Source organism: Dendrobates tinctorius, unplaced genomic scaffold (genome assembly GCF_039654945.1).
Source record: "Dendrobates tinctorius isolate UK_male_01 unplaced genomic scaffold, ASM3965494v1 ptg000011l, whole genome shotgun sequence".
Taxonomy (NCBI): domain Eukaryota; kingdom Metazoa; phylum Chordata; class Amphibia; order Anura; family Dendrobatidae; genus Dendrobates; species Dendrobates tinctorius.
In genome coordinates, this window is record NW_027361679.1 from 127,672,466 (window position 1) to 127,695,373 (window position 22,908).

A 22,908-nucleotide genomic window follows, 5' to 3' on the forward strand; every position below is an offset into this window, starting at 1 on the left:
TCTTCCTGAAAAAAAAAAAATGGTATGCGCATGCGCCCCCCCAAGATTTGTCTTCTGGTACCCAGCAATAATGGTGAATTTTTCCTATTGGTTCCTTTTGATCACTCTGATAGACCCTATCACAGTGATAAAACAAATAGTAAATCAAAACACCTTTTGTCACCCCCCTTAGTTAGAAAAAAATATAAAAAAAAGTTTTATTTTTTCCATTCTTTGCGGTTGGGGTTAGGATTAGGGTTGTGTTAGGGTTGAGGTTAGGGTTGTGTTAGGGTTGGGATTAGGATTATGTTAAGGTTAGGTTTGTGTTAGGGTTAGGGCTGAGCTAGGGCAACAGTTAGAATTGGGGGTTTTCAAAAGTAAAAAAAAACAATGCTGACAATATGACAGCTAGTATTGAGCACAAGTGCAGCGAGTGCTCGGATATGCACCGAATAACGCAGATTCCCACGTGTTTTTTGGGTGTCCAACAGCCATGAAACATGTGGGCCAGAAATGTGAGCATGTCACTTGAGTACCAATGATATTCAGTACATACCATAGAACCTGATGATAACTAGAGTTGCGAGCACTTGCACTCAACACTAATGAAGACGTATTCAATATGATAACCTAATGTCAAATTCTGTGTCATACCGGTGGATTGAAAATGTTCACTGGATAAAATGCTTAAGGGGTGTAGTTTCTCAAATGGGGTCACTTGTGGGATTTTCCACTGTTTAGGCACATCAGAGCCTCTCCAAACGTGACATGGTGTCCAGTAATTATTCCTGCAAATTTTACATTAAAAAAGTAAAATGGCGCTCCTTCCCTTCCGAGCCCAAACAGTAGATTTCCCACACAAATGGGGTATCAGTAGACTCAGGAGAAATTACACAACAAAATTTGTTTTCCATTTTCTCCTGTTATCCTTATGAAAATAAAAAGTTTGGGTCTATAGTATTTTTTTTTGTGAAAAAAAATAAATGTTCATTTTTTTCCTCCCTCATTGCTTCAGTTCCTCTTAAACAAATGAAGGGTTTATAAACTTATTGAATGTAGTTTTGAGCACCTTGAGGGGTGAAGTTTTTAGAATGGTGTCACTTTTAGACACAAAAAAATGGGTTTGGAAATTTTGTTGGAAAAATGAGAAAACGCTGGTCAGCTTTTCATCCTTCTAAGGCTAGTTTCACACTAGCATATTTTACATGCAGCGCACGGCGCCACTAAGCCCCGCCCCCTGCCCGCCCCTTCCGGTCATCTCCTACTATCGCACACGGCCGCATGCGATCTGCTCCCCTATCTTTAGCATACTGTGCGCATACCGTGCGATGGCCATTCGCTAGTAGGATTTTTGCGTGCGCTGCGCACTTTTGAAGGTGCGCCGGTGTGCGCCGAACGCACCATGTTGCATTTTGGCGCGCTCGGTGCTACTTCAAAAGTGCGCAGCACACACAAAAATCCTACTAGCGCATGGCCAGCACACGGTCTGCGCACCCTATGCTAAAGATAGGATGCGCAGATCGCATGCAGCCGTGTGCGATAGTAGGAGGAGATGACTGGACGGGGCAGGCAGGGGGCAGGGCTTAGCGGCTTCGTGTGCTGCATGTAAAATATGCTAGTGTGAAACTAGCCTAACTTCCTAAAAATAAAGGTTTAAAATTGTGCTGATGTAAAGAAGATATGTGGGAAATGTTATTTATTAACTATTTTTTGTGACATGACTCTCTGATTTAAGGGAATAAAAATGAAATTTTGAAAACTGCAAAATTTTCAAAATTTGTCAAATTTCGATTTTTTAATACATAAATGCAAGTCATATTGAACACATTTTACGACTATCATGTAGTACCACAGCTCACATAAACAATCTCAGAATCACTGGGAAGCGTTCCAGAGTTATTAGTACATAGAGTGACACTGGTCAGAATTGTAAAATTTGGCTGGGTTATTAAGGTTAAAATTGTCTCGGTCGCTAAGGGGGTAAAAGATAGATATGGAATAAACCAGAAATGCTAGGTAAAGCACTCGTGATGGCCACAAAGGCTAAAGCAACATCAGCCTTCCCTTATTATTGGAAAGTCTAGGAAAATAAGCACTCACTTCATCCATAAAAATGGCTTTTATTCAAATAAGGGTACATACCCATATGCGAGAAAAAAAACAGTCTGATTTCCGGACCGAAAAACGGACGAGTGCCATGCGAATGTCATGCGATTTCTGCGCGATTTTTAAACGGAACATCCATATAACATGCTTATCCAATCCGTATGCAATGCGATTTTAACATGAGCTTTTACATACAGCAGTTCTCTCTATATATGTTATATACAGCTCTGGCAGAGATTAAGAGGCCACTGCACAGTTTTATAAAGATCAGCTTCTCTACATGTCTGGCAGCCATTCCATTCCAGTGTCAGTTGAATTCCAACCAGAGTACTCTTCATTCTACTTAATGTGCTTCTGATTAGGTGATCACCTGAACCAAATCTTATTTAACAAAAGAAAGTATAAAAATCTCTGCTGTGGTGTTCACAATCCTCTTGCAATAGGACAAGCTGGATGGCAAAACAAGTGCAAGTAATAGCCCAAAAGTAATAGGAATGAAAAAATAACTTTTAACCATGCCAAAGGAGACGAAAAGAAAAGTCTTGAGTGAGGAAAAGAAGGGCTCATTTCGGGCTTTACTAACAGAGGGATACAGTGAGCGCTATGTTGCCTCCATCCTTAAAATTTCTAAGATGGCAGCCCAATACAATAAGGTCAAGCAGCGGCGATTTGGGACAACAAAGCTACAGACCAGCAGAGGGCGAAAACGACTCTCCACTGACAGGGATGACCGTCATCCTATTCGAATGTCACTCAGCAACCGCAGGATGACTTCAAGTGACCCTCAAAAGTAATGGCAAATGGCAGCTGGGGTGAAGTCCACAGCAAGAACAGTTCGTAACATACTCCTAGATTCAGGGCTCAAGTCATGTAAAGCTAGAAAAAAGTATTTCATCAATGAGAAGCAAAGGAGAGCCAGACTGAAGTTTGCCAAAGACCATAAGGATTGGACCATAGAGGACTGAAATAAGGTAATCTTCTCTGATGAGTGTTATGAATGAGTCACCGTAGGAAGCAAAAACAGAGAAAAAAAAATTCCCCCTACGGCCTCAGAGATATAGAGGAAAGAATATACACACTTTTTTTTTTTTTTTTACAATTCTTTCCTGCTATTGAGTACCCTAGGATCTGCGGTATGGCTGGTGATTCTGTTATGAATGAGTCACCATAGGAGGCAAAAACAGAAATACTAGCTAAGTCCAGAAAACCAGAGAAGTTGGCAGCTATCGGATTGCAGACCCCTGAACCTATCAACAACAACTAGCAGTAGCCGTGGGGGGTTCCTACGGTGCCCTAGACCCCTCGATCACAGCTGGAGAACTAAATAGCCTAAAGACAGAAAGGGAAATCTAAACTACCCCAGAGCAGACCCCAAAGCAATAGGCAGCCCCCAACATATAATGCGGTGAAGCAAGATGAAAAAACACTCACACAGATAGAAAGATAGGCTGAGAAAATGATGGGGCCCAAGCTAACTAAAAAGGAAAGGACAGAAAAGCTGCTGTCTGCAATCCGCCAAAACCCTATCAAAACAAGAGCCAACAGACTGATAGGGAAAAAAGCCCTGAAGACGCTAGACTTCAAAAAGACTATATCAGTACTCAGGTATTTTCTGAAGACAGAGCAAAAAGGAATTCAGCTCACCCCAGCAGGGAATGGCAGAAATCCATAAAAACAAGGCAAAACAAAAATGCAAAAAGCAGAGCAGCAAACTTAGCTTTTGAGGAGCAGGAATCAGACTGGTCTCCTAGAATCCCTCTGAGAAATCACCAGCAAGGCAGAAGGGCGTCGGCTGCCTTATATCCAGTCAGCAATTCCAGTCACCCAGTCATCATCATCCTGCTCAGGTGCTTGGTAATCAGCCTCACTACATTCCTTCACCAGAAGAGGGAGTTCATCAGACCTCAATGGTGAAGGGCAAAATGAACTCACAACAGATGAGTCTACTTTTCAGCTTTGTCCAACACCTGGTCGCCTAATAGTTGGACAGAGAACTGGAGAGGCATACAAGCCACAGTGTCTTGCACTCATTGTTAAATTTGGTGGAGGATTGGGGTTGATCTAGGGATGCTTCTGCAAGACTGGAATTGGGCAGGTTAATCCTTGCAAAGGACGTATGAAATAAAGCCACATACAAGGTTATCCTGGAAAAACAGTTGATTCCTTCTGCTGAGGCAATGTTCCCCAACTCTGAGGACTGATTTTTCCAGCAGGACAATGCGCCATGCCACACAGATAGGTCAATCAATGTGTGGATGTAGGAACACCATATCAAATTCCTGTCATGGCCAGCCAAATCTCCAGACCTGAACCCCATTGAAAACGTCTGGAATGTAATCTAGAGGAAAATGGATAGTCACAAACCATCAAACAAAAAAAGAACTGTTTAAATTTTGGAACCAGGAGTGGCATAAGGTCACCCAAAAGCAGTGTGAAAGACTGGTGGAAAGCATGCCAAAACACATGAAAGTTGTGAGTAAAAATCATGGTTATTCCACAAAATATTGATTTCTGAACTCTTCCTGAGTTGAAACATTTGTACTGTCATTTCTAAATGATTATGAACTTGTTTTCTTAGCATTATTTGAGGTCTGCAAGCACTGCAAACTGCACAGGTTTCCATGGGAAAGCTGTGTTACAGTTCGGGTCCAGTTTGGGTCCAGGGTCAGCTGTAAAAGTCTTCGTCTTTTTCCGGCTATGTTCGTGCGGTGACGTCACGGCATGAACACTGCCAGAAAAAGCCAAAGACTGCTGAGTGCAGTGAATACTGGCAGAAGTTAATGAGCGGCCCCAGAAGCAGATGCGGCCTGGAGACAATAGGACGGGAGGACGCGTTGCTGGACAGGTAAGTATAATTATAATGCTTATTATTAATTTTCCTCTTTTTTTTTTCTTTACAGCTCCCCCCACCCCATCCCATCCCATCCCATATCTTTAAAGTCCGAGCTCGTGGTTCGGACGCAAGTTAGAGTAATCTCCAGCCCCGAACTCGAACTTTACACAAAAACTCGAGCAAACCCGCCGATCCCGAACATCGGGGGGTTTGCCCATCACTAGCAGCGACTTCTTTACTGGCATTTTCCCATGGTACAGAGGTCATCGCAGTTAAGGCTGTGAGGGAGCGCACTGGCAGCATCTCCTCATTCACCAGTGTTTTTCAGCCGGGATGGTCGCATCTTAGCACCGTCCTGGTTGAGAAATGTATATCCCCCAGATATGGATTACGGCGTGGGACACAATAATGGACAGGTATGGTATATTGTTGCTTTTTTATTTTATTTTTATTACAGGAGAATGACGGCTTCGCATGGATTAGGTGTGGTTGTAAGTATGGTTTAATTAAGAATAATAAAGGAGTCTGTGTCTTTATTTCAAATAAAGGATTTTTTACTGGGTGTCTGTGTTTTCTTACAATTTGACTATGGGGTTAGTAATAGGGGCGTCTTATTGACACCTCTCCATTACTAACATTGGGACTTGAGTGCTGATTTTTTAGCGGGGGGGCAGTATCCATGGTCCCTTCCTAAGCTATTTACCTCAGCCCTCAGCTGTCTGCATAGCCATTGCTGGCTATTAATTGTAGGGCAACCTCACGCCATTTTTTTCTGTAAAATAATTTTATTAATTAAATACATGCCAAGTATTTTGCACACACACTATACTAATTTTATTTGTCACTGACATGTATATATCTACCTATTCTATATGGATTTACTGTATGTAATCCATCTCTCTTATCACAATGACATGTATGTATATATATATATGTATTCTATGTGTATATATCTATTCTTTCTTTCTTTATTAAACCTGTCAGTGTGAGTTTACTGTATCGCGCACTGAATTGCCGGCTTTTCTAAAGGACACTGGGTGCGTATTTCTCGCAAGTCACATGTGTGGTCCGTGTGTAATCCGTATTTTTTGCTCACCCATAGACTTGCATTGGTGTATTACGGGTGTAGTACGCTGACAATCGCAGCATGCTGTGATTGGCACGGACCGTAGAATACGCCCGAGAAATATACGGCTGTTGGGAGCAAACCCATAGAGAATCATTTGTCCGTGTGTAATGCGTGCTTTTAACGCCTCTCACTCGTCCGTATTCCTCGCCAGTGTGACCCCGGCCTAAAGATAAACTCAGGAACAGTTTACACTGCAGTACTCCGTGAGGCATAGAGGGAACTTGCGGCAAGAGCCAGTAGGAGTGTTGTGGTGCATTTGCTTTTTAAATTGGACTAGTAAAATGGTTGCAAAACTTTAACCTTCTTTTGTATTTTGTTTTTAGCTTTCTATCTTTCAATAATGATCCTCCTTGACCAAAAATACAAAGTACCCTAAATCGCTATGCTGCTTAGTAGCTACACATAAGTTCACATCCGTAAGGGAACATGTGGCTGTAGTATGTTCGTGGGGTGAATGGTTGCTAAATTGAACTAATTAAAAAGGGACTCAAATTATGTGTGCTTTTTTAATAAGTTTACAAATTAATAAATAACACCACTCCTGGGCTTTTGTCAAAAAGGAAGTAACAAGAAAAGCCAGATCAGTTCACATTACAAGAGCAAGCACTAGTATTTTGTTTTCATGTTCGGGTTGCAATATTGGATTGATGCAACAAGGAAGTGTAGAAAAAAAATTATAACATGCACGCTTTGTCAGGTGTATAGTTAAGATAAATTTCTGAAAAGTGGTCATTTTTTTAGCATAAAAAATGAAAAAAAATGCAAAAGCAATGCAAAAAATGTCTTTTCTGTCTCAGTAGCCAGAAAGCACACTTTCTCTAACACAGAAGCCTTGGTTTCAGAATTTTTCTTATGTAATAAAATTAGAACAGAAGGCTATTAACCTCTTTCCGACATCAGGCGTACATTTACACTGATGTCGGACTCCCTCACTTTGAGGTGAGCTCTGGCAGTGAGCCCACAACTTTCCCAGCACATATCAGCTGTTTTGAACAGCTGACAAGTGCCTGGAATAGCCGCGGGTGGAATCGCAATCCACCCGTGACTATTAACTTGTTAAATACCACTGTCAAACACTGACAGCAGCATTTAACATGCACTGCCAGCAATCGTGCCGAAATCCTCCCACCGGTGACCTCCTGGAGACCTCTATGGTTGTCAGTGCTGGCTTACTGTGAGTGCTGCCCAGTGGTCAAGTGAGTAATTCAGCTACACATAGGCGATGTGATCATCACCTATATGTAGCAGAGCCGATCAGGCTATGGCATCTTGTAGTCTACCATGGAGACTATTGAAGCATGCCAAAAGTAAAAAAAGTTTTTAAAAATATTAAAAAAATAAAAGTTTAAATCACCCCCCCTTCTCCCCATTCAAAATAAAACAATAAAAAAAATCAAACATATGCATATTTGGTATCGTTGCGTTCAGAATCACCCAATCTATTAATGAAAAAAGGATTAACCTGATCACTAAACGGCGTAGTGAGAAAAAAAGTCAAAACGACAGAATTGCTTTTAAATAACTCGTGATCAAATGATCGTATCTGCACCAAAATGGTATCATTAAAAATGTCAGATTGAGGTAAAAAAATAAGCCCTCATCTGACCTGAGATCACAAAAATGGAGACGCTACGGGTTATCGGAAAATGGCGCAATTTTTTTTTTTTACAAAGTTTGGAATTTTTTTTACCACTTAGATAAAAAAAAACCTAGACATGTTTGGTGTCTATGAACTCAAAATGACCTGGAGAATCATAATGGCAGGTCAGTTTTAGCATTTAGTGAACCTAGTAAAAAGCCAAGCAAAAAACAAGAGTGGGATTGCCATTTTTTTCCAATTTCACAGCACTTGGATTTTTTTTCCCATTTTCTAGTACACAACATGGTAAAACCAATGGTGTCATTTAAAAGTACAACTTGTCCCACAAAAAACAAGCCCTCACATATTAATGGTAAAATAAAAAAAAGTTATGGCTTTGGGAAGAAGGGGAGCAAAAAACGAAAGCAAAAAAAGCAAAAATACCTCCGGGGGTTAAGCTGCCCTCCTGTATTATGGTGTCTGAAGAGGAAAAAAAAGGGTATTATTAAGGTGCTGTACTGAAGTTTATCACAGATTTGTCAACTCAGTCACACTGACTCTGCAGTCCAGGACCTCCCTATCACTTGAATCTTTGTATTATAATTCACAGATTGAGACTACCACTTCTGTTTTAAAGGGCCTGTCACACTAAGCGATATCGCTAGCAATATCGCTATAACTAGTGACGTTATAGCGATATTGCTAGCGATATCGCTGTGTGTGATACTTACCTACGACCGGCTCCCCCGCTGATTATCGCTGATCACACGAGAACGTCCAGGACTGTCTCTCGTCGTCAGCTTCCTGCGGCGCTTCCTGCTGTGGAGACGAGCGACGCGTGGAGCCGGGCGGGAGGACGCAGGATCGCCTTGTGTGACAGGTAAGTAGCGATCCCCGTCCCCAGCGATGTCGCTGGTGAGATCTGCCTGTGTGGCAGCTCACTAGCGACCACTTAGCGATGTACCAGCGACCCTGACCGCTAAGTGTGACAGTACCTTTACTGTACCTCAGCATTGCAGTAGTAAACCACAAGAAGATTTAGACCCTTTCTATCTATCTATCTATCTATAGAGCTGTATTCTCTGATCCCCTATCCATAAGGTGTTAAATCCTAATATGGCCATAAGTCATTAATATCAGGTCAATGGGGGTCTGATGTTTGGTACCCTCACCAATCAGCTGTTACAAGCTGTGGGGGTGGTTGAACGTAAACACATGCAACAGGGCTCAACTCCATTCAATGTGAAGTGGCTGCTGACAAGGATGGCAGATCAGCTCCTAGCCTTCTACTCATTAGGGCAGTTTCACACGTCCAGATAATTCCGGTACCGGAAAAAAACGGTACCGGAGCTATCCGTGTCCGTGTGTCCATGTGCATAAGGAGGCCATCCGTGTGACATCCATGTGCTATCCGTATGTCCGTGTGTACCATCCGTGTGCTGTCCGTGTGTCCGTGTATTTGAAAAATTAGTTTCAATGTTAACCCTTTAACTTTTAAAAATGCACACGGATCGCACACGGACAGCACCCGTGTGCGGTACATGTTTATACGGACCCATTGACTTGTATGGGTCCGTGTGATCTGTGCTGTTGCACAAAAACGGACATGTCAGCGTATTTTGCACACAGACACACGGTCCGTGAAAACACGCTGACATCTGCATAGACACATTCATTAGAATGTGTCTACGTGTGTCAGTGTCTCCGGTACGTGAGAAAACTGTCACTACACGTACCGAAGACACTGACGTGTGAAACTGCCCTTAAATATAGCTGCATGATTTAGGCTAGGTTCACATTAGCGTTTGTGTGCGCAGCATTTCGTCTGCATGCGCAAACACATGTCAAAACACATACAAACCCATGTTTACGCCACATTTTTTATCCGCATCTGCTTACGCATGACGGAAAATCAGCAGCGTTTGCATTTTTTCAGTGCATGCGTTCAGAGAATTTCCTTGACACAAGCCACACCCAATGGGCATGTCTCAATACCCGGATATGATTATGTGAAAAATGCATGCATTTTGAACGCATGTGTACGCATGTGCGTTCCCATAGACAGTAATGTGTTTATTTGACGCACTCATCCACATGCGCGTGAATGCGCATATTTGACGGATTTTTGCCGCTTCTAAAAATCCAACGTTATGCATTCACCGAACCACGCCGCACACCGAAAAACAACGCAGACGCATGCGAACTGATGCAAACGTATGCTCCTGCGTACACCATGTTAAAGATAGGGAAACATGACGCATACGGATTGCCGCGGATGAAACGCTGCGGAAACAGATGCAAATGTGAAACCAGCCTTAGCTCCGAGCTTAGCATTTATATACTGCTATCTTTGAAGCTTGTAATAGCTGATGGGTGGGGAATCGGATGTTTGATGTGGGACGCCAGCAATCTGACATTATCTTTCCTACGAATAAATCATCAATATATTCTGACCAGACTACCCATTAAAGCATTTGTGTATTTTCTTACAGGAACTGGAGAGAGTGGAAAAAGCACATTTATTAAGCAGATGAGAATCCTCCATGGATCTGGTTTCTCAGACCAAGATCGTGAAAATTATTCCAAGCTTGTATATCAGAATATCATAACCTGTGCACAGTCCCTGGTGGATGCTATGGAGATCCTTAGGGTGCCATATGTCTGGGAGGAAAATAAGGTAACAGTATGTCAGTAATTAAATATTAATATCTAAAAGCAGTTTAAGAAGTGTGGACATTATAAGTGGATTTCATTTTTTAAAGTTCTATTGTTATAAGACTTGAAGTGATTGCAAATATTGAAAACATCATCCAGCCCTGCTCCAGTGCCACTTCTGAGCTGCAACTGTAGGCGTGATGCCACTGCTGCAGCCAAGAAAGTATATAATATTCCACCAACAAAAACACGTGATAATTGATCCAAACCACAATTAATATATTAATATGAGGACCTCATGTGGATGTATAGGACCTAATGGACACATCAAACATAACATAACACCAGTAACCAAATGGAAACAATGATGTACTAGTCCAATTGAATACTAAGGTACCCGCCCCAACGAAGGTGCCCACCTCAATGCGCCCCCTGACGAAGGTGTTCCGAAACGCGCATCGGGGCGGGCACACACTCTTCCCCTGTGTTCCACCAGTTGCTGTGCACTCTTTATGACCACAATAATGTAATTGCCATGGACTTACTGTGTATTATTATTATTATTGTTCAGCATTGAGCCCTGAGTTCATTAATGGTATACTTGCTGGTACCTTTGCATAATTGGGTAATTGCAGTGTGCTTGTATATTCATTTGTTTATAATATAATATTTAATTAAATTTCTAATGGACATAAGTTTCAATTGTTCATTGATTGGGACTACATGTGGGAGCAATGTGTTCTTGTATCACAGTAGCATTTGAACATAATTAGCCTGTATTTTCTATATAAAAAAAAAATCCATTCTCTGTGTCAATTTTAAGTTGAATAATAAAATTTTGCAAGTTTTATCTTCAATTGGACTAGTACATCATTGCTTCCGTTTGGTTACTGATGTCATGCAGCCAAGAAAGGTGGACAGTAGGAGAGGTGTCACTAGGTACAGGTGCTTCTCACAAAATTAGAATATCATCAAAAAGTTAATTTATTTCAGTTCTTCAATACAAAAAGTGAAACTCATATATTATATAGAGTCATTAGAGAGTTATCTATTTCATGTGTTTATTTATGTTAATGATTATGGCTTACAGTCAATGAAAACTCAAAAGTCATTATCTCAGTAAATTAGAATAATTAACAAAAAACACCTGCAAAGGCTTCCTAAGTGTTTAAAAAGGTCCCTTAGTTTGTTTCAGTAGGCTCCACAATCATGGGGAAGACTGCTTACTTGACAGATGTCCAGAGGGCAGTCATTGACACACTCCACAAGGAGGGTAAGCCACAAAAGGTCATTGCTAAATTCCTTATCCATGCATATTAATGGAAAGTTGAGTGGAAGGAAAAAGTGTGGTAGAAAAAGGTGACCAAGCAACAGGGATAACCGCAGCCTTAAAAGAATTGTTAAGAAAAGGCCATTCAAAAATTTGGGGGAGATTCACAAGGAGTGGACTCAGCCCAATGTTATACTATGGAGCAGTGCAGATATGGGCCGAGTGCTATAACATTGGGCCAAGTACTATCTGATAAACATCACAGATCTGCACTGTCCCATAGTATAACATTGGGCTGAGTGCTGTCTGATAAAATATCACAGATCTGCACTGCCCCATAGTATAACATTGGGCTGAGTGCTGTCTGATAAAATATCACAGATCTGCACTGCCCCATAGTATAACATTGGGCTGAGTGCTGTCTGATAAAATATCACAGATCTGCACTGCCCCATAGTATAACATTGGGCTGAGTGCTGTCTGATAAAATATCACAGATCTGCACTGCCCCATAGTATAACTGTAACAAGGGCGACCGGGGTGGTAGTCCTGACCGAGTTCACCCATAAAACACAGTTCACAGACACCCCGGCCCCTTGCACATGAAACATAGGACGGTCTCAGCTTCCCTCACTAGTTAACTCTTCTTCCATTCATGGTAGTCCAGGTAATTAAAGTCCAGGATCACAGCTGCGGTCCAACAGGTAACAAACTTTAATAGAACAGTTATGAGAAGAAAAAAGGGGTACAACACTGGCTCCCTGCTCTTTCCTTGACACTGTTCATGGCCATACCCACCACAGCCACGGTAGCCGAAATCAAGCAGTATTCCACTCGCTAGGATCTGGTTGCTTTTAGTCCAAACAGCGGGGGGCCCTTCCAAAGTCCTTAAGTCCTTAGTCTGGGGCAGCAGATTCTGTTCCCTCCTGGGATCTGACAATGCCCCGGCTCTGGATACACATCTGCCCAGGGCAAACTTGCTCAGGCTACTGACTGGAAGCAGAAGCTTCCTGCTCTCTAGAAGCTGCTTACCCAGCCTACAAAATTAACTAGTTCATTTCCCTAAGCTAACATACATTTAGCAAACATGGTGAAGCATTATCAGACGTTACAAACACAGCACATACATTACATTACGGATAAAAACATTGCACAGTACAGAAACTACAAGACATTAATAAAAAGGCATATACAGTCATATGTTAAAGTTTGGGCACCCCTATTAATGTTAACCTTTTTTTTAAAATGCAGATTGCACATTTTTTGTTAGTACAATAAACCTCATTTGAATCCAGAAATATAACTGAGTCCATCAGTTATTCGATATATGAAACTGAAATAGCTGTTGCAAAAACCAAAATTGTTATAAAGAAAAAGGTTAACATTAATAGGGGTGCCCAAACTTTAACATATGACTGCATTACCACCACATAGTGACTTATAATATCACATACATGGAACAAATACCACCACACCATGACCAGACCAAATATTAGAATCATAGAATCATAGAATCGTAGAGTTGGAAGGGACCTCCTGGGCCATCTGGTCCAACCCCCTGCTCAAAGCAGGATTCGCTAAATCATCCCAGTCAGATGTCTGTCCAGCCTCTGTTTGAAGACTTCCATTGAAGGAGAACTCACCACTTCTCGTGGCAGCCTGTTCCACTCATTGATCACTCTAACTGTCAAAAAGTTTTTTCTAATATCTAATCTGTGTCTCTTCCCATTCAGTTTCATCCCATTGCTTCTAGTCTTTCCTTGTGCAAATGAGAATAAAGTTGATCCTTCTACAATGTGACAGCCCTTTAGATATTTGTAGACAGCTATTAAGTCTCCTCTCAATCTTGTCTTTTGCAAACTAAACATTCCCAAATCCTGCAACCTTTCCTCATAAGACAGGGTTTGCAGACCGGTCACCATTCTGGTCGCTCTTTTCTGAACTTGCTCCAGTTTGTTGATGTCTTTTTTAAAATGTGGTGCCCAAAACTGGACACAATATTCCAGATGAGGTCTGACCAAAGAGGAGTAGAGGGAAATAATGACTTCACGTGATCTAGACTGTATGCTTCTGTTAATACATCCTAGAATTGCATTTGCCTTTTTTGCTGCTGCATCACACTGTTGACTCATATTACTACCACAGTGACCAAATAATATCACATGCAAGGAAGAAATACCACCGCACCATGACCAGACCACATATTACCACCACAAAGTGGCCAAATAATAGCATATGTAGGGGAAGTGGACTGACGTACGGACCTGTCAGCAGTGGAAAGGTAAAGGTATAGTGTGCTTTAGGGGGACTGTAGCATTTATAGATGGGAGACAGCTGGAGAAAGGCCACAAGATGGGAGTAGCGAGCTGTGAGAAAAGGACTTAAGATCAGCTTATGGCTACGAAAACGCACAGTCATGGGGGGACGGGGTTACAGGAACTCTAGAGGGGAATTCCCAGTGAGAGAGGGGATATAAGAGGGGAGAGTTCCAGAACGGACAGTCCAGAGAGGGGAGCTCAGAAGAGAAGACTGAAGGATGAGACAGGAAGAGCTCCAGGAAGGACTGTTGAGGAAGACGGTCAGGGGGGTGACCCTGACAGGAGAAGCCGCAGACAGCGAGAGAGCCTGGGAGTACCACAAGACGGTCAGACTCGGGCAGGCGAAACACTGTGGTGGCAGGCCTAGGGCAGCCACAGTGAAAGAGCCGCGAGGGACGTCATAGAGGAGGCAAGTGAAGGTATCCGAGCCTGTGTGCAGAGTCGAGCAGCTGCTGTGTGGTGCTGCAAAGTTTGTCATGCAGCTGCTGTGTGGTGCTGCGGGTCGTGAGAGTACGACCAATAAAGAGGACCTGTTGGACGCACCTTGGACTCTGTCTCAAGTCTGTTCGCAGCAAGAAAGGGGTCACCCCCCCAGTCGGCACACCTACCTACACACATACAAGGGACAAATACCGCAACACCATGTCCAGACCACATATTACCACCTCATAGTGACTGAATACTACAATACTGATCAGTAATAAAAACATAATATTATCACCATAAGTGCCATTATACACAGGAGATCTATACTTAGTATGCAGTGTCTGTGTACAGGTAATACAGTGATTAATGACATTATACACAGGACCTACTGTTTACCCTGGATACCAGCTCCCAGCACGAGCGACACGCGCTTAGTTACCCGCTATTTACCCTGGATACCAGCGTCCTCGCTGGTCCTGATCACTGGTGAGTCTTCCTGTTTGACAACTCACGAGCGATCATGTATCGACGCACCAGTGTTCCTGATGAGGTCGTATTGTTATCGGGATCGCTGGTGTGTCGTTTGATGTAACGGGGCCCAAACTCACAGGGATGTCTCTAGGTGTAGTCTTTCATCCTTGCTTTTCCTCTTTCCTCCAGCACAGATCGCCATCACTTCTTCCAGCCAGGGCTCATCTCTGCAGGAAATAACACAGTTATCTAGAGCTCCGTTTGCAGAAATTTTTCCAACAAAATTTACGAAACCATTTGTAGTGACTTTGAGGGGATTATATGACAGAAAATACAAATACACCATTCTAAAAACTGCAATACCTCAAGGTGTTGTGGTGCAGTGACCACTGTGTCTGCTAGGGGGCGCTGTGTGGGTGTCCCAGGACAGGCATACAGGCATGTTCTTTGTGGTAATGGAAATAGGATGAACGACAGGATGGTAAATGACCGTTATGTATCCCAGGGTGGGTGGCCCTTGGGATGGAAGCTTGAACATTGTGTTAATCAGCAGAGTTACTGCTGAGGTTTTTGTCACAATGTATCAGGGAAGGCTTCCAGGTGGCTGGGGAGACGGGTGGGACCAGTCACCTACAAACCCACCCAGGGGCGTGTGTCTGAAGTAAAGCCTATGTGTGTGGTTGTGAATCTGAAAGACCTGTAATGAGGTCATAGTCATGTGATGCTGTGGGTGTGGCTATGGTCCATATAAGGTGACCAGGGTAGGTCACATGAGGGAATGCCTGGATCTGATTGGTCCGTGTGGAAGGTCCCGAAAGGCAGACGTGCTGGAAGGTGTACTGCCTTCCTGAAGCGCAGATGTGGATGCTGCTGACCGTGTGTGGCCTGTATGTAATAGCCTGTGAGTACTGGACAGTCCTCAGGAGGGAAGGGATGTCAGGACTGAGAAACAGCTAAGAGGTAACCCCGGACAGTGGGAATTAACTGAGAGACTGTAGAGCCTGTTTGCTGGGCAAAACGCAGCCTGTGTGACCACAGGGCTAACAGAGCGGAGCTCTACATTGAATCTTCATTTGGTCTGATGTAAGACTTGCTGCTATATGGTTTATGCTGCACAATAAACCAGATGGACTGATTTATGTGAACAATCCGTGCCTGGCGTGCTTAATCCGCTGCCGAGTGAGTGTCCCTCAACATGAACAATAGGCACTACCTTACAGTGTTCAAAACCACATCAAGAAGTGTATTAACCCTTCAGGTGCTTCACAGGAATTAATGGAATGTGGATGGGAAAAATGAACAATTAACTTGTTTTACCAAAATTTTACTTTAGAAACACATTTTTTTATTTTTGCAAGGGTAACAGGAAAAAGCGGACCTCAAAATTTGTTATGCAATTTTACCTGAGTACGCAGATCCCTCATATGTGGGCAAAAAACACTGTTTGAGCACATGGCAGAGCTTGGAAGGGAAAGAGCGCCATTTGACTTATTGAATGTAAAATTTGCTGGAATAATTAGTGGACATTATGTTGCATTTCAAGAGCCCCTGATGTGCCTAAACAGTGGAAACTAGAGTTGAGCGACTTTTGTTTTTTTAGGGTCGAGTTTCGTTTCGTGAAAAAGTCGGGTCGAGCAAGATCGGCCGATTATAGGGAAAAGTCGGGGTCGTCCCGAAACACGAAACCCAATGTAAGTCAATAGGAAATAAAAGTCGGCAGTGAGAGGAGGACAGGAAACACACCTACAGTGCCCATTTGAATGCCAAAAGCATCAATTCTTCTTACTTAAGCTTGTCAACCTTAATTAACTTCATAATACAAGTTACGCACTGAAAAATGGGGGTTATTTGGCTAAAGTTGTGGGGGGGTAGGGCTGGCTCCAGGTTTTCATGTGCCCTGGGCGAAAGAGCGCCCCTTTAACACATACCACAACTCATCATGCTCCGATACGGCAGAGAAATAGCGGTATAGTACAATGAAAAATACTTCACTTTTTACATCTCATGACGAGGCCCATCTATTTCTCCATACAGAATCATTGGTCCCATATAATGTTTGAAACAGTATATGATGAGCTCCACATAATGCTACAGTATATGTTGGTCCCCATGGATGAAGCTCCACTGTCTTATGGGCCCAAATAATGCTACAAACATAATGGGCCCCATTTCTAATGCTCTAGTGTATAATGGGCCCTGTAAATGCTGCTCCAGTGTCTGATGTCCACCTTTGGAATGTTCCAGTGTATGGTGGGCCCCATCTATCATTCTCCAGAGTATAGTGCTCCCCAAAAATTGCTGTCCCAACATTGAAAACAATCAAATAAGTCTCCTCGCTAGGGAATCCCTGTACTAGTCTGGACTCCTCGTCGTCCCCATCTTCCATCTCACTGCACAGTATTTCAACCTTGCAAGTGCTGTGATCCTGAGCAAGCAGGGGGGGCCCACTCGTTGGCGACGGCACTGGCACAGGGCCACTGATAGTACGGTGGTGTGTCTGATGGCGGGTGGGCCGAACCTGCACTTTCATCTGCAGCTTCCTCTTTGTCACCGTGTAAGATGGAACTGTATATGGGAAGGGTAACCTGAGTTTCATAAGGGTCAGATTCAGGCCATGTAGCGTGCGAGGGGAATGTAGTGGTCTGGGTCAATGTACCAGCAGATTCATCGAGCAGTGGCTGGGCATCAGTGCACTTGTGTCGCCCCCAGGAGTACGGTCGCCACAGTGGCATTACCTTCCTCCTAGGGAGTGTGATGTCATGCTTGGGAGCAACGAAGGATCTCTCTAGCAGGTTATCTGATTGGGTGGCGTTATTCCCACGAGTCATGACCCTCCAAACAGCGTTCATGAAGGCAAAGTGTTTGTTTTACGTGGGCAGTATGGTTGCAAAGCTGAACCTTAAAGGAATGTCCAGAAGGGCACCACCAGGAGTGGAGCCTATGGTTAAATTCGACTCCACCTGGGAAACCTCAACCATGCCAGCTACAGAAAAGATGCACACATTGCAAGCTTAATTCCGTTAATGAACGAGACTCCGTCATGCCCCGCGGTCCGAGTCCGGCTTACTAGAGGGACACGTGAGACTCTGGCACATGAGATTGGCCAATAACTGGTGTGTCATGCCCTTACATGTCCGTGGCTGCATGTGCGCTACACTGAAAAGGCCAGCGTTTGCCGCTTACAGGTGCAGATAACCCGCTGAACAACGTTAGTGATGGGGATCACTGATTACAATTATCACCCGCGAACGATGATTTCCCAGTAAGTGCAGGTCAACCGCAGTTCCGGAATTAGGCCTAACCGTCATTCCTGAAAAAATGAAAAACTTACGTGTGCAAACCACAGGTGCTGTAGCTTGCTTAACAGCTCGCCAGCCATTCTCACGCCCAGTATGGATTACACGTGATTGCACAAAGGTGAGAAAGGGTACCGTATCCCCGGATAACATGTATGGATAGCGTACACATTCAAAATATATGTCAATACATCAGGAGGCAGGCTCAGACGGTGATAGGCCCAGTATGGCTTGCACGTGATTGCACAAAGGTTAGAAAGGGTACCGTATCCCCGGATAACATGTATGGATAGCATACACATTCAAAATATATGTCTATACATCAGGAGGCAGGCTCAGACGGTGTCAGGCACAGTATGGATTTGTCGGCCCAGACTACACAGCAGAGGAGCAGGGAGAGGTAAAGATTGCAAATGCTGGGGCCCTGCCCAAGCAAGGGGGGCCCACTCGTGGGCGTCGGTACTGGCACTGGGCCCCTCATAGTACGGCGGTGTGTCTGACGGCGGGTGTGCACCACCACCGTCAGAGACACTTGATTGCACTATGAGGGACCCTGTGCCAGTGCCCGCGCCCAAGAGTCGGCCTACCCACCTGTCCAGGGCAACGTCACTCGAACGGTGTCGTGCGCTAGGTGGTGCCCCCGGCCATGGGGGGGGAGGCAGCACAGTTAGGGAGTTTTAGAAAGTGGCATATGTTGATGTTGGACATTCAGCTGATGCAAAAGGCGAAATAGGTCAAGTCCCAGGAAGAGGTGGACCAAAGCAAGCCATTTTTCTGTCACCCTATGTGTCATCAGGGGAAGGTGGGACAAAATCCTTGGAAACCCATGCATGGTTCATTTTAATGAAGGTTAGATCATCCACATTTTGGGTTGACAGACGTGTCCTTTTTTCTGTCAGGATTGATCCAGCTGCACTGAAGACTCTTTCCGATAGCACACTTGCAGCTGGGCAAGCGAGCTCCTGTAAGGCATGTTGTGCCAATTCAGGCCAGGTGTCCAGTTTAGCGGCCCAATAGTCAAAGGGGAATAACCTGTGTGGGAGAACATCGATATGGGAGGAAAAGTAGTTTGTAACCATAGTTGACAACTGCTGTCTCCTGTCACTTTCCATCGATGCAGTATTACCAGTTGTGTGAGCGGTACTTGAAAAATCAGTCCACAACATTGTCATGAAACCCCTGTCTCCAACGCCACTTCTGCTGTGTGCACCATGAACACCTCTGCCAAGCTGCCCCTGGCCCGTACGGCTTGTGTGAGAACCATCACCGCTGCTGTGTGCTGGGAATGCCTCAAGCAACCGATTTACCAGAGTTGCTTGTTTATTAGCCAATATTAGGTCAAGGTTCTCCTGTGGCATGATGTTTTGTAATTTGCCTTTATAGTGTGGATCCAGGATGCTGGCCAACCAGTAGTCGTCATCGTTCATCATTTTGGCAATGCGGGGGTCCCTTTTTAGGATCTGCAAGGCATAATCTGACATGTGGGCCAATGTTCCCGGTGTCAATGATGCACTGCGAGTGCTGGTTGGAGGAGCACTTTCTGGCAAATCCACATCCCTCCAGTCATGCACAAACCCTGTACCAGACCTTGCCACGCCAACATTTTCACTTGCCCCACGAGATGCATCCTCCTCTCCTAAGTAATCATCCCCATCATCATCCTCCTCCTCCTCTTCTTCCTCCACCTCGTCCAGGAGAGGTCCCTGAGCAGACAATGGCTGAATGTCATCAAGGATTCCCTCCTCCTCTTCCTCCTCATCAACATTGGCTGCAGACGCCTGCTCCTTAAGGTGCGTCAAAGTTTGCATGAGCAGACGCATAAGTGGGATGCTCAAGCTTAGGATGGCGTCATCTGCGCTTACCAGCCGTGTGCATTCCTCAAAACACTGAAGGACTTTACAGAGGTCTTTCAGCTTCGACCACTGCACACCTGTCAACTCCATGTCTGCTCTCAAAGTGCCTGGCCGTGTATCCTCCCACAAATGCATTATGGCCTGCCTCTGCTCGCACAGCCGCTCCACCATGTGCAGGGTGGAGTTCCACCTTGTTGCAATGTCGATAATGAGGCGGTGGTTGGGAAGGTGGAGCAATCGCTGCAGCTTCTGCATACGAATGTAGTGTACAAGCGACCGGCGGATGTGCGCGCACAGTCTGGAGCAGGGCTGTTAACTCCGGATAATTTTTGAGGAAGCACTGCACCACCAGGTTCAAGGTGTGAGCCAAGCAAGGTATGTGGCTGAGTTTTGAAAGGGCTATGGCTGCCACAAAATTACGGCCATTATCACTAACTACCTTGCCTGCCTCAAGATGTACACTGCCCAGCCATGACTCAGTTTGTCGCTTCAAGTACTCGGCCAGCACCTCGGCGGTGTGTCTGTCGCCCAAACACATCATCTGCAACACAGCCTGCTGACGCTTTCCACTAGCTGCTCGATAGGGGGACACCTCATGTGCAACAGTGGCAGCTGCAGATGGAGTGCTCGTACGACTGCGCTCTGTGGACGAGCTTTCGCTTCTGGAGGAGGAGGAGGAGGGTCGAACGCCTACAGCCAACTGTTTCCTATACCGTGGGCTAGGCAGCACTGTCCCACCACCGCTGTCCCCTGTGGACCCTGCATCCACCACATTAATCCAGTGCGCAGTGATGGACACGTAACGGCCCTGGCCATGCCGACTGGACCATGCACCAGTTGTAAGGTGCACCTTTCCACTCACTGACTGCTTGAGTGCATGGACAATGCGGTCTTTTACATGATGGTGGAGGGCTGGGATGGCTTTGTGAGAGAAGAAGTGGCGACTGGGTAGGTCATAGCATGGTACTGCATAGGCCATGAGTTCGCGGAAAGCTGCGCTTTCCACCAACCGATAGGGCATCATCTCAAACGAGATTAGTTTGGCAATGTGGGCGTTCAAACCCAGTGTACGCGGATGAGAGACTGAGTACTTTCTTGACCTACTCATAGTGTCTGGGAGGGTGAGCTGGACTTGAGAGCTGCATATGGTGGAAGTAGCGGTGGACAGGGCGGACTGAGAGAGGGTTGATGATGGTGATAGAGTTGGTGTTCTTTCTGATGGCCTAGATTCAGTATTTCGTTGATATAACAGTGGGATTCCCTGACTGCTGTGGCCTTGCAACGACACCTCAACATTTGCTCCTGTGCTAACCGGTGGGCTTACAGTGGGGGAAACAATGTAGCGTTGCTGACTACCTTCTTTGTGATCAGTTGCACATGTGGCACTTGAGGTTTGGTGTTGTGTCCACGCTTGCAAGTGCATGGTGGTTAAATGTCTAAGCATGCAACTGGTATTCAAATTTTTCAGATTTTTCCCTCGGCTAAAGGTCTTTGCGCACTTCTTACAGATAACCTTGGCCTGATCATGAGGATTTTGTTCAAAAAAGTGCCACACTGCACTCTTCCTACTTTGGCAGACATTTTGCGGCCTAGCACGCTGTGATCTTTTGACCCTCTGGACAAGCTGTCCAGCAACTCTTTTGATTTTTGGAACCTGTCTTTGGAGTGCTCCGGGCCTGCCAGATAACAGCTGTTGCGATGTCGATGTCTGCTGTGGATGCTCCTCATCTGAGCTATTGGAAGCAGCACCCTCTTCCCCCAATGGATGCCAATCTGGGTCAACAACTGGGTCATCCATCACCTCCTCTTCAATGTCATGTGCACCTTCCTCTGTGTCACCGTGTATGGTGGTATAGTGTGCGGGAAGGGGCACCTGAGTCTCATCAGGGTCAGAATCTGGCTCTGTACACTGCGAGGACAATGTAGTGCTCTGAGTGAATGTACCAGCAGAATCATCCATCAGCGGCTGTGCATCAGTGCACTCCATGTCAGATTCATCTTGGCCTGGGTAATTCACCATTTCACTTGATAATCCAGGCATGGTATGTGAAAACAGCTCCATGGAGTAATCAGTAGTATGGCCTGCGTCATCCTTCAATCTTGGTTGGGGTGAAGGACACAAGGAAAGGTGTGGTTCATGAACATGAGCCTCCAATGACGACTCAGTGCTATTACTTTTTACAACTTCAGAAGAGGAGGCGATAGAGCTGGAGGCTGAGTCAGCAATGTAAGACAAAACTTTTTCCTGATGCTCTGGCTTTTAAAGCGGTTTGCCAACTCCTAGAAAACTAAGCCTTCGAAGCCTTATGGAGCCAGACGATGACGCAGGCTCAACACCTCCTTCATTCGGTCCTATTTTGCTCTTGCCACTACCATCAGATCCACCACCAACACCATCATTACCAGCTGCCAACCCCGCCCAATTCCATGGCCTCTTTCACCAGCCTTCCTCATTTTTTGTAGAAATGTAGACAAAATCCAACAAACTATATAGTAATGTAAAACAAGGTACAAGGTGTCTATAGGACAGGGGAGATTTTGAATTTCTGCACACACTTGTGGACACTGGACACTTATGGATTGTGTGAGGCCCACTGAATATCACAGCGCTATGTCACAGGCTCGATGGCACAGGTGTGAAAAAAGTGACTACAGGATAAGGGAGATTTTGAATTTCTGCACACACTAGTGGACACTGGACACTTTTGGATTGTGTGAGGCCCACTGAATATCAGAGCGCTATGTCACAGGCTCGATGGCACAGGTGTGAAAAAAGTGACTACAGGATAAGGGAGATTTTGAATTTCTGCACACACTAGTGGACACTGGACACTTTTGGATTGTGGGAGGCCCACTGAATATCAGAGCGCTATGTCACAGGCTCGATGGCACAGGTGTGAAAAAAGTGACTACAGGATAAGGGAGATTTTGAATTTCTGCACACACTAGTGGACCCTGGACACTTTTGGATTGTGTGAGGCCCACTGAATATC

General features: G+C 44.7%; 1 protein-coding gene across 3 annotated transcripts in view; it reads left to right on the forward strand.

Annotated features, from left to right (window-relative positions):
• The window catches only part of LOC141050849 (guanine nucleotide-binding protein subunit alpha-15-like), a 157,911-nt gene that overhangs the window by 57,800 nt on the left and 77,203 nt on the right, over positions 1-22,908 (forward strand). For all 3 annotated transcript variants that reach the window (XM_073547529.1, XM_073547533.1, XM_073547537.1), the window contains one exon: positions 10,119-10,303. In XM_073547529.1, coding sequence (XP_073403630.1) covers positions 10,119-10,303 — 185 coding nt within the window. The remainder of the gene's footprint in view (positions 1-10,118; positions 10,304-22,908) is intronic.